Source organism: Plectropomus leopardus, chromosome 8 (assembly GCF_008729295.1).
Source record: "Plectropomus leopardus isolate mb chromosome 8, YSFRI_Pleo_2.0, whole genome shotgun sequence".
NCBI classification, from domain to species: domain Eukaryota; kingdom Metazoa; phylum Chordata; class Actinopteri; order Perciformes; family Serranidae; genus Plectropomus; species Plectropomus leopardus.
In genome coordinates this window covers 2,965,821-2,979,359 of record NC_056470.1, presented here as the reverse complement: position 1 = coordinate 2,979,359, position 13,539 = coordinate 2,965,821, and the positions used below count along the sequence as shown (strand labels likewise).

General features: G+C 39.7%; 1 protein-coding gene across 1 annotated transcript; it reads right to left on the bottom strand.

Moving 5' to 3' along the window:
• Positions 1-428: 428 nt before the first annotated feature.
• Positions 429-9,317, bottom strand: pex10 (peroxisomal biogenesis factor 10). The gene is given in 7 exon segments (XM_042492011.1): positions 429-792; positions 1,586-1,721; positions 3,092-3,127; positions 3,129-3,259; positions 6,278-6,690; positions 6,805-6,885; positions 8,862-9,317. Coding segments are annotated over 7 exon segments (978 nt in total). The 5' UTR covers positions 8,974-9,317; the 3' UTR covers positions 429-723.
• Positions 9,318-13,539: the final 4,222 nt, after the last annotated feature.

The window sequence follows — 13,539 nt, the reverse complement described above, 5'->3', positions numbered from 1 at the left end:
CCAAGAAATTCATAAAAAAAAATAGTTTTAAAAAAAGGGGGAGAGAATATTTGAAAATGATCAAAAATTGCAGAAAAATATCCAGAATACTTTATAGATAATTAATACAATTATATATTTAAAATTTTACAGAAAAAAACATATATTTTTTGGAGTCATTAGCTTTTTTTTTTTTTTTTTTTAAATTCTTGCTTTTTATTAAGGTTTCCAAGTAACTTTTTTACTAATTTCTTGCTATTTTTTGGGCCATGTGTTAAGTTGCTTGTTGCCTTCTCCCCATGTTTTTAAAATAAAGCAAACCAATTTTTCAGGTTTCAAAAGGTTAACTGATAAACAAAAAGACATATTTACACACATTCCTTTTTTGATTAGCATCTGTTAAAATTTTAATAAAATTAAGTAATATGTACAACATATGACTGATACAATCCAAAATGTTATTCTCTAACAACTTTTGTTCAACAACAAAAGCAGCAACTTATTTGAAAGCTTCTACAAGTTTATTCCTGAAGAAGTTCCAGTATGTTAAATAAAGTTCTGTGTGACTTCTGGAGAACATTGGTTATGTCTCCACATGTTACTGTGAAGCGGCCCGCCAGCACTCGCCCAAAGAGCATTACAGTATTACAGTCCACCAACACTGTGTGTGTGTGTGTGTGTGTGTGTGTGTGTGTGTGTGTGTGTGTGTGTATGTGTGCACGTGTAGCATCAGGCTGTGTAGCTCTAGCTGTAGTTCCTCAGGTACACCAGTCTGTGAGGCTGGAACTTCTCCCGACACAGAGGACACTCTGCCTGTGGGATTTCAAAAACATACGCACATACAAAAATGTCACACACACACACACACACACACACACACACAGGCATATTTCAGCCTAAGTTAAGGGCAGGCGCTGCCGATATTGGTTTTTAATGGCCGATACAGATACCAATTATTAGTAGTCTATGAGACAATAACTGATATTTGGAACTGATATGCATTTACAATAAAAATGAAAATCTTTATGTCAATATTTAGAATTTGAAATATAACAAACTCCAATCTAAAACTTTGTTTAAATGTCTTTAGCAACTGTTTAATCAAAACTGACACTTTCAACATCAAATACCGCAAGTTCCCTGCAACTTTTTCATAAAGTGAAAATTTAAATTAAAAATGAATAAATATAAAATAGCTCCCTGAGGTTTTACAAAGTAAAAGTTCCTCCCATGCTGACACTTTCTTTGCACTTTTCAATTAATTAATGTCGGTAATCATTCAAGTAACACACAGATAGAGATTATCGGCAAGATGCCAAATATTGGCCCTGATAATCGGCCAGGGCCGATCATCAGTCACCCCCTTGCTTTGACCTGATGAGGCCCCATGGAGGTCTGCTGAGGTGGAAATGTTTATTCTTGCATTAAAATGAGGTGTAATACTTAATATGTAGAAATAAAGTCCTAAACAAGCAATGCCTCTAAATAACACTGTTGTCTTTTAATTGCCAACAGTTAATGATGTGGTACAGTTAGAGACAGAGTACGAGTGTGGAAACTGATGAAAGTATCATGAACTGTATCATCATCATGACATAAAGCTGACCTTGGTGTTGCACCACTCGGTGATGCACTCCCAGCAGAAGAGGTGTCCACAGGGAGTGGACGTGGAGTGTCTCCTCTCCTCCAGACACAGGATGCAGCTGGCAGCTCTGGGGCCTGAGCTGTGTGTGTGCTGAGGACTGGACACATACACACAGTACACAGAGCTGCAGTCATGGATTTCACTCTTTGACACAAAGCTTTATACTGCTGACAGGCCAGCAGTTCTTGCAGTGGCTTCATCTTTGAGACAGTGATGCATGGAAATCTTAAATCAGGATCCACAATCACAGCTCACCTGCTAATTACTGAACATCATTTTAATTATTGCTGCCAGGTCTGTGCTGCACATCCAGACATCTTAACAGCTACTCGCAGGATTATACTGAAATTTTCTGTGGATATCCTAGATTCCATGAGGATGAATTCTAACAACCACAGCTAGGGCAATCTTTGAAAAACTGACAAACTCAGGTGGTTTAATCTAAAATTCTGCTCTGACACTGAGACCATATAGAGATGGTGTCAAACGGCTAAAACACATCAAGTCAATTTCAAGTCAGTTTTATTTATAGAGCCCATTATCACAAATCACAAATTTACAGTGTATGACATCCCTCTGCCCTTAGACCCTCACATCACCCAAGGAAAAACTCCTGAAAAAGAACCCCTGTAACGGGGGAAAAAAAGGAAAAAACCTCAGGAAGAGTGGCAGAGGATGATGAGGGATCCCTCTTCCAGGACGGACAGACGTGCAATAGATGTCGTAAATAACAGATGAAATACAAAATAACAAATGAAACAACACATGGGACATGGAGGCAACATGAAAACCTTAGTCACAACATGTCAGCAGCAGAGTGTATCCACTCTGATCAACTGAAGCTGCTACACTGACCCTGGAAACCATTCTTCTCTATTTTTACGTGGCTGGTCTACTTATTTACTCTACATGTGGCTCCATGGCTGTTCAACAGGTAAAAACTACATAGAACGGATTACATAAAAAAGAAATATGATATCTTTGAAATTATTCAGTTTAATGCCTCATTGTGCCAGAGCAATGCCACGCAGCAGAGGAATCTCGTTAGTGTTTTCATTTCATATTAATATAAATAAATCAAATCCAAATTCAAAACAATCCAGATAATTAATTAAGTACCCGTTGATAAAGCCTGTACAAGTTATACTCGACTTGCAGCCTGCAAACCAAATCTGGCCCTGATAGGGTGCTGAGTGGTCCCCCAACTATTTTCATCCTAAAACGTCCTAAACTCCTAGAAACATGTATGGGGCTGCTGCAACTGGCCCCTGAAAAGTGGCCCCTAAGCAAAGCAATCTGAGTATCCCTGGTCTTTACACTTCCAAAGCCTCCATAAACAGCTGCCTCATCACTTGGTTAAACTGGATACACACACAGTGAAGCTGGCAGCAGCCAAAAGCTTCAGAGACAGAGTGTGTTTCAGGGGGACGTGGACAGCATCGACATGTCCATGTGGAGGTGCTGTACCTGAGGTTCCTGTAGAGCTTCCACTCCTGTCGCGCTCTGCTTCTGTCTCAGGGTGTTGAGCTGCAGCAGACACACAGTGACGAGGAGCTGGAGAAGGGACACCACCCCCAGCAGCCTGTAGCTGCTCCTGATGGCCTCGTCACCGCTGCTGGGCCCCGTCACACGCAGCTACACACACACACACACACACACACACACACACACACACACACACACACACACACACACACACACACACATTACAGAAGGATCTACAAATACAAATTCTGGAAAATCATTTGGAATATTCACTTTCAATTCAATTTTATCTATAAAGCCCAATATCACAAATCACAATTTGCCTCAGGGCTTTACAGCATATGAAATCCATCTGACCTTGGATCCTCACAGCAGCCCACATATTTTAATATATATATATATATATATATATTTGAAAGAAAAATGATTTTCAGGTTTTGAGGTAAAAAACAGTCTTCAACGTCTCCCCAGATGATATACTGAACACACCTCACGAAAGGTTACAATGTTCCCTTTGTGTTGGTGTAAAGGATAAATGATTATATCAGCACATCATCACGGCTTTAAAATGAATATCGGCATCAGTCTGACATGAACATTTTTGCCAACATGACAGACTGATCAGATGACACTTTAATTAGTTAAAATAGGTCATAATGTCTCTGGTCTTAGCTATTGTTAGGATTGTCTCAGAGAGAGCATCATCCAAGCCTGTTAAAGTCAGAGAAATTACACAGTTTTGTTTTCAGTTTGCTACATAAGAATAAATATGGCACGTAACCTAAGTTAAAGTAGCATTCTTGTTTTGCCCAGAGAGTTTGCAAATTTCTAAAATTGTATTTTCTGTCTACATCTGCCATCAGTGGGCCATCATGATAACAGCAGGTGTATTATGTTAATTCCACTACAGGAGAGACTTGATGTTCTCTGTAATGAGGGGGAGAAACGTGTGCATGTACTGTTATCCACATTGGCAATCAGCCAAAATGAATTGGAAAATATCAGCATATTGGATATTGGCAAAAAAGCAATATTGTGCATCCCTAGTTTTCGTTGAACCTGTTTTAGAGAGGTGTTGATTCAACTCTGATCACTGTGGGCAGTTTGTAGTGGAGTGAATGATGTTTTACTGAGAGGCGTTATTTTACCTAGCCTCACTGATATAAACAAGGTTCCAAAATCTTCTATATCATCAAATTTAAAGACTTTTCAGGAACTTTCCAGGCCCAGTCCCAAAATACAAGTATCTAAAACAGTTAATTTGAAACATGGATCAAGGATCATTTCTGTTACAGCACTGAGGATTTTTACAATAAGCACTAGCAGGCTCTGCAGACACTCACAGACAATAACTGAAAAGCCTGTGTGCTGTGTAAGCTATGGAATGTAACAGACAAAATATCAGACTGTGTAACTTTTAGCAAGGAATACCTAATACCTTTTTTGCACAAAGTGCTTTTTGACTTTGCACAAAAAACAGAGGCCTCTTGCAATAAAGCATGAAATTATGGGCAGCAAACTGAGTTCAGGACAGTTATTCATTACTGTGTATCCAAAACTGGCAGCCAGCCAGCTAAGCAAATGCTAAACTAATTAACTAGCCTCAAACAGTGGTGAGGAAACATGTTCCTAAAGCTGAGCAACAACAAACAAGACACGCTTAGTTGGCTCTTCTCCAGTCTGCACAGTGGCAGAGAAGAGTTGAGATGATGCAGTGGCTCTCTGCTGCGCTGTCTGTTACAACACCACAAACTATGCCAGGCTTGTTTTCATTAATCAATCACCACTCACCCACAACATCCATAGCTTCATCTCCAACACCACACAAGCCGTAAGGGCTGACAAACTCACTGTGACAGACCATTATCCTCCATACCGGCGCTCCACAGGGGCGTGACTCTGTCCTTTACTCTACACCCTCTGAACAACTGACTGTCAAAGTCCATCCACCACCACCCTCTACAGCAAACATGCACATGACACACGGCCGTCCTCACACTGCTCAATAACGACAACCACTCTTTCTCTGCCTCTAAATAACACATACACCACACATACATAACATACACTTCAGCTCATGGTATGGCAATAACTGTCTCCAGCTTTACATGTGAAAAACTACAGAACCGCTCTGTAGCTGTCCCAAAAACACATGCTCACTCATACTCAAACTCTGCCTCTTCGCTTTCAACCACAAAGCGGAGACCTTCTGACTATTCCATTCAACATTTTGTTCACAATACCTACTATACTAAACCATGTATGTGCATTTTCTTTCGTTATTTTTCTTCCACAATACTGTTTTTAGTTATATCACATGCAAAACATATTGTTGGAAAGCAAATTTTCAGTTGTTAGTGTAGCAAGTTTTTTTTTTTTTTTTTAACTTTTTTCGTGCAACTGAAAAAGTGAAACCAATAAAAAAACTTTTTAAACCATCTTGCCTTTTGCCTGTCCTACTCAATCAAACTGCCTTTTCCTTCATAATTAGTACTGAATACGTTATGGACACATATGTAACACATGTACGTGGATATTTTATTGAGTATGAATCATAGACTGTATATAAAGATTAAAGACACACCCTCACTTCCCCCTGCTATGCTTAAGTGAGGTTAAAATATCCGAGATAGTCTTTGCCATCTTGCGCTGGTGGCGTCATTCAGAGCTGCAGTAGCGATATGTGTGGTAGCGATATCTGACCAATCGTGAGCAGCTCCATTGAATGCGAGTGCATGGACTGGCTGTCACAGCAGTCAATTATGGCAGAAAATCCCCTTTTTGTAGAATTGAATAACTCATTAAAACTGAAATGATGATTAAAAACACTTGAACATATATGAGGGTGATGAGAACTACTTTCACTGACAGAAACCATTTTTGGGGAAAATGTATTTGTACTGTGAGTTTTTAGTTTGGCCTTTCCATTCACTAACATGGAGGGGTGGGCTTTATGACCTATACTGCAGTCAGACACCAGGGGGCGATCCAGATCGAAAAGTTGCACTTTGGGGAAACTGTCATGTTGTCCATCTTTACATACATCTATAGTGTGAATGCAGGCATGGTTACATATGTCACTGTATGGCTGAGCCTTCTCATGTACTCGTCATTTTAAAAAAAAAGAAGTGTTTTTTTAATTTAGTCTATTATGTGAGATATACGTACATAGCTGATTCCAGCCGCCCTCCTGGACAGATGATAGAAAGAGCCGCTGATGTAGAACAGAGCCACGTGGAGTCGGTGCAGGAGGGTCAGACCCTGATGAAGGACAAACACAGCCGGCAGACACGCTTTCCTCTGGGGCTCTGACAGCAGCCCCACCGCCCTCTGCACCCACCTCCTCAGCCAGGACTCCAGACTCCACAGCGGGGATGTCGCCTGCCGCTGCCTGATGCCGCTGCGGCTCTCCTGTCCACCTTCCAGCTCATTCTCCAGGCACACCAGCACCTTATCCAGGAGGTACGGGAACAAGGCGTGGCAGAGGACAAAGAGGCCTCGTCTGGCCCTAGAGGGGATTTGGCGTTTAGTGGGATCCACCTGGACTATGTTGACGTACTCCTCGCCCAAGGTTTGGTAACCTGTGGAGTAAAATGAGACAACGAATTATTACTCATGCAACTCAATAAAGATATACATAAAGTGAAGTTAGTTTTTTAGTTGTAGTACTTAGTTTCTGTTTGGTCGGCAACTACCTGAAAATGTTGTTAAGCCATAGTACGCAAGATCCGATAGCAGCTCCACCTCTTTCCTCCAGTCCAGCCATCTTCTGGATCCTGCAGGAAGTTTAATGTTCATAGAGAATGAGAGCTGGATTTCCTCCACAGACCAGACCACAGACACACAGCTCCACACTTCAACACACATCATTCATTAATTTGATCCACAATAAGAGGTTTTAATTTGTTGATAACTAGTTCATCTTCTGTAAGATAACAGTGGTGGGTGAACACTGAATTAAAGTGACAGCTAACTCTAAGTTAGTCACTAAAGTAACTCACTAACATTTACACCAGCAGAGAGGGAGTTCACCATTTTAGGGGAAATTAACACCAAATAGTTGTGTTTTTTTTTAAAGTGCTGAACCTGTTAGAACCATTACGTGATGTTTATATGATGTTAGTAAAAGCTCATTATCTTATTGTTCTAACTAAAACTGGACTTTTATAACACATGTAAACATGTTATTCTGACTGAAATCAGACTAAACTGAACTTCTGAAAATTGGACTAACACCCCGGATAATGGGATTGGAAGTCAAGCTATTCCGTCATGTAAACACCTCAGTCAGATTTAAATGGATGCTGCGTTCTGCACGTGCTCGCCGCACCAGCCTCCCTCAGTGGTTAAGGATAGTAACTGTTTGTTACTTATGTGAGGGACATATTTTAGCCACCTAAAATCAATAGCAGTTTAATGGTGCAATTGGTTTTGGTAATGAATACTTTTAACTCTTCAACTCTGCATTCAGCCAGAGACAAAGCAGCTTCAGTGGATGAGATTTTCAAACTACAGTCCACCAAAACACAACATGAACAGCAGAACGTAATAACTTCCTAAAAACATAATAATACCTGAAAAAGAACTAAAATAAATTTGCTCTTAACCTGAAAATGAATGTAATAAAACAGGGGTTTTACTGTGTGACGCACTTTGTACTACAGTCTGTTTGTATGAAAAGTGCTATACAAAATAAAGTCTGATTGATTGATATTATGTTACAATAATTTTCTGAAAATGTAATAATGGCTGACAATGTAATAAAACTTAAACTTAACCTGATCAAAAATTAAATAAAACCCAGTCATGTAATCACTTGGGCAATAGTGTAATAAAATGCCCTGACTCATATTGTAATAACTTATTTTTTTCTTATCGATAATGAAATTATACCTTTGAGCAAGCCTTTTTTAAAAACTGATGATGTAATAAAATATATTGAAAAATTGAAAAGTATGCTTTTTTTCTCAAAAATGTGTGCAGGCATGAGACATTTGTATTAATGTTATTTTTTTCAGTAAGTTGACATGACACTAATATTTTCTTTTTTTTAAAGATTATTTTTTTGGCATTTCTGTCTTTCTTAGATAGGACAGATCAACAGTGTGAAAGGGGGAGAGAGAGGCTGCATGACATGCAGCAAAGGGCCGCAAGCTGGACTCAAACTCGTTGCCACTTTTGGCACAGACAGTGTTATTATTTACGGGGCACCTGCTTTATCCACTAAGTCAACATGACACCAATATTTGACACTGATTTCATGTTTCGGATATGCAAACTCAAGCCTTTTAGTAAAATCTTAAATATACAACAGAAGGAAATTGGAACATTGTTATTATGCAGAAATGTAATAAACTAAATCTGCTATTAATAGGAGATGAATTATGGATGTTCTAATGTTTAAAGGGGAGTCTGGCCCCAAAAGTTGAGAACCACTGCTTCAACACTTTTATCAGGGTGCTTATGGTGATTGACAGTATTTTCAGATGAGGTAAAGTTGCATCACTGTGCGTTGTGTAATAAATTCCCACTGATGTAATGAGGTATTATGGTTTAAAAAAGACAATATCAAAGTAATTTATGACATTATTGTTTACATTATTACACTGCCGGGTTCTATTACATTTTCAATCAATTCAAGTATAATTTTCAATACATTTTCAGGAAATAATGACATTATCAGTTGCCACACTAGCTAAAGAAGACAAACGATAAGGTTAATGTGTCAGAGTGTTCATGTGGACAAACTTACCGGCAAGTGTCTGGAAAGCTTCGTTAGCGCTGTTTCTCAGGAAGCTATGGTAATATTCATCCTTCTGACTGGACCGAATTAACTGGGCCTGGTTAGCAGGAGCGAGCGGCATCGTAGGCTAACAACAGAGAGCTAATATTTCTCTTTAAAGCATGCTGACAGTAAAACACTAACCAAGCATTAGCCTGTAGCCTCCTGTTAGCCCCCTGAATGCTCACATTAGCTAACATTCAAGATGCTACTGAGCTGCTAAACACACAGCAGGAGAAACCGACAGCAACAAGCTAACCTGGCTAATGCCGTGAGTCCATAATGTGACACTGGGTCTCTATGTTCCGCGTGGTCCGAATATGCAGTAATATTGCCTGGTGATGGTTGTTAGATAGTTATATTATAGAAGAATCAGAGTATATAGAGTATAGTTTCATGCAGCTAACTACAGGAAACAAACAGGAAGTTGATGCCCTGACAGAAGCACAGTAGACCGCTGACGAGCTCACAGCGCCGCCTACAAGCCGGAGGAGGCATTAGAGGCTCAACTACACAAACTTCACATTTCAGGCCATCTGAAAAAGAACTAAAGTTAGGGCCTGCTTTAAACAGCGGGATGCTGATGGGGAATATGATTTCATCTATAGGCGCATATACTGAGCTGTTTTGTGTTTGATCCAGAGCTTTTTGATAAACAAGCTCAATTTTGTGCCTTTTTATTCACTAGTGATTCTTAATTTATGGCCTGCTGACCCAAATCATAGAAGTGTCCTAAAGTCTGACAAATGTCCTAAAATCCGAGAAATGTCATTAAATTCTAGAGACATCCTAAAATCCAAGAAATGTCCTAAAATTGTGGAAATATCCTAAAATCTGAGAAATGTCTTAAAATCTGAGAAATGTCCTAAAATCCTAGAGACTTCATAAATTCTATAAATGTTGTAAAATCCTTCAAATTACCTTACATCCTTAAAACATGTATTGAAGAATTGAGTATCCTTTCTTTAAGTGACAATAACTGCTGTGAGTGAGAATTTTGGGGGTTAAAGATGCCTATGTTTGGCATGTGGAGTGGGGCAAGTGGAGCATTTGGGGGGGCACTGCCCCGTGTTTATGCCTAGAACCGTCCTTAATCAAAGTCCATATAAAGTAATGATGAAAATGTGTTCAGTTTGTCACCACATTTAGATATGTTATCAACCACCCAGACAAATTTGAATGATTTAAAACATCGTCAAGCATGTCAAATAAGCTTTCAAAATCATGGAAAAATGAGCCGCTTTTGTTTTCTTTTCTTTTTTTTAAGAGGCTTTCGGTGACTTTCTCTGCTCTGAGTCGCTGGGGGCGTGTCCGCAGAGGCCAGGGTCCTGACAGAGACCACGCCCAGTCGCGGGACACGCGCTGCCCCTCCATGGCATGGCATGGATGTATTTGTGGACTGTCAAAAAAACAAAAACAAAACACGATGGCGGAAACATGGACGCCCCAGGCTGTTCTCTTGGACCAGTACAGAACTACATGTTCAAGCCAGCAGAGCCTTACTCTGGTTCAGAGGAGGAGGACCTGGACTGTGTGGGAACCAGTCCTCTTAGCCAGCTGCAGAATGGTAACATTTCTCTCCCATTTACGAACACTAGCAATATGTGTTAGCTAGCCTAGCTTAGCCAAATGATGTAAGTCTGTCAAGAAATAACAGAAAACATAATTTGTCTCTTTACAAAATGATTTTAACTGTATTGCCACAAATCAAACTCGCAGACATCTTCTGCAAGCAACCAGAAAAATAGTTTATTTTTGTGACTTATTTACTCATTCATTCATATATTCAGTGTTTTCTTAGTAGCATTAACAGACTAAAGCTAGCATTTTGTTAGACCATTGTGTGTTAAGGGAAATAAAAAGACATTTGCACCCAGAATGTATTTAATTTTGTTGCATATTACAAAATACACATGTGCAAGGGCCTGAGCCACTGACAGCAGTACTGGACTGCAGTAATTTAGTTTTACACACATGGTGTGTGTTAGTTAAATTCAGCTACACAAACCTGCAGATGTTCTGACTGCTCTAGGTGTGGACTGCTGAATGTCATCATTGCAACACATGAGCTGAGCAGCAGAGACTGCATGGAGGCCCCCTACACCAAGCTAGGACAAAGGTGCCTCGCCTCATACTATTACTATACTATCTAATCAAATTAGGTCATTCTATGTGATCTCCATTTTTTTTGCTTGTTTCCTCTCTTTTTTGTTAATTTTCAGGTCATTTCCCTGTAATTCTTGCTACTTTTTGGGCCATGCCTTGTGAGGTTTCTCATTGCCCTTTTGCCATGTGTTTGAAAGACATCAAAAAATGTGTTCAGGTTTCAAAGGGTTAAGGGCTGAATGAAAAAAATCCTTATGCAGGCCTGTCATTTGAATGAATAAATAAAAGTGGTATTTTTGAAGTTATAGTTATAATTTAAGATGTGAGCCAAAATTGGTAGGGGGTGCCATTATATCAGGGTGAACATGCCCCCCCCCCCCCATAAAAAAACTGTCCCAAATTTTGCCAACAACTTTCACAAGAAACCAAAACAAAAGTCTCAAAATGTTTTTTTATTTCCTTAGTTACCTGTGCGGTCATACTACACTTTTTATTTCCCAGCATGAAGGTGTAACTCATGCTTTTTATTCTATGAGATGTTGCATTATAAATGTGCAGGTTATACAACACAACAACTTAATAAAATCTAACAACAGACCAATATTATGAAACAATTTTAATTATATTTGTATACCTTTCAGCCGCACCTCTAAGATGTGTATTTACCACTGTGTTGCAATTGCTGCTAAAACACAACTCAGCAGTTATAAAGATCCACAGGACAAGTTGCTACATGGCACTCGCCTCCCAGCTTGTGGAAGTAGGTTAAGTACCTTCATTCATTCATTCATTCACAGCTCGGGCACCTCTGCTGTGATCTGCCCGGAAAGTTGCAGAACCAGTTTCTTTGTCTCCTTAGCGCAGCTCCCTGAGCCAGCTCCGTATACTATAACCACCATGGAGAACATCCCATTCTAAGCCCTCTCCTCTTCTTTTACAGCCACTTCTCACTGGATGTGTATCAGCAGTCGATCCCATCGTCGGTGCACCAGGAAGTTGAACTTTGCTCTCAGTGAGGGGAGGAGCTGGACTTTTCCTTCCCTCCTCCCTTGAAGTTGGGAGTTACTTGGAACTTGTTGCAGATGGAACGTGGATGGGGTGGGAAGCAAACTGCTGCTTGGACTAAACCACTAACGAACACACATGGGGAGAGACTCAGACAGGTAAGACATTAGTTTGAGTGGCTGCATGTGTCGTGTGACGTTTAACAGCAAACTACAATATATGTTGGCTATGCTGGTTGACATCAGGCTTTGGAGTGCTGATAACAACACTTTAGTGATCACACTGTTGTACTTTGTGGTGAACAACTTTAAATTGCACCTTTTGGGTGTACTAAAAAGTTCTGACTGCTGCAGAGTTTCTGCAGAGCCAGAACTTTTTAGTACACCCAAAAGGTGCAATTTAATCAGGTGTTTTCTATTCGCCATGTTTGAGCAGAGCGGATCAGATTGTTAGAGGGCGACAGCAGTGAGTCAGGATGGTGATAACAGATAAACATCAGCATGCATACTCGTGCGGTGTTATTAGAATAGTATGACCTGCTGCTGTAGTACTGCATCATTCCAGTCTTATTAGGAGAGCCGTTTGCTGATAATCTCTAATCCATATAGATATTATTATCAAATATTAATATTTGATACTTTACTATTGGACTGGTTCTGTTCAAGGAGTTTAATAAAGTTTTATCTAGTATTTCCCTTGAGATTTATAATTTCAAGTTAATTGTATCCTTCTGTTGAATGCAAAGAAAACTCAATTGGCTATTGCTAAGCCCCGCCTTCAAACGCCATGAGCCAATCACATTTTGTGCAGCTACACAACGAATTGGGACATCTTGCAATGCAGTTATAACTTGTAAAAAATGATCAAACAATGTGCATGGGGTAAATGCAACACTGATACAGATCCTGAGAGGCTGGAGAAAGGAGTGTATTTTATCCCTAAACTTCACATAAACAGAGCAAAGTGTCTCCTTTGGAAGTAGCTGTGATGCAGACCACACAGTCAGCTCAACGTAAAGAAGATAAACAAACAAGAATATCTACATTTGTTCTAAGGTAAGGCAGCATAGTGTTAGCAAAATTTGCTGCAAAGTGAAAGTATAGTATATAACCTCATACATTGTGTCAGCTACATCATGTATAACGTCACCTTGCAGGAAATTTTGCGAGGTAACGCTAGTTTAAGTTAGCTAATAGCCACTAATGTTATGGCCAACTTCAGCTGCACAACATTAGGTCATCATGTCATCTGTTCAAGTTAGTCTCAGTGTTTTTGTTTTTTTAAAACTGGACATCAGTGATAACTGTAGCAAAAGGTTGTAGTTAAAGCCCAACCAACTGAAATCCATTAACTTTAACTTAGCTGTAATGTTACAAAGAAAGCAAAGGCTGGCTAAAGGTAACAACACAGCATAGTGAAGACCCTTTTGATGGCTTCTGTGTGAAATAAGGAGCATCTATCCCAAGAAGGTTCTGAATAGCGTCTTAGTTTATGTCTTTGACACTGACAGCTGCCATTATTAGTTTAGGCAGCGCAC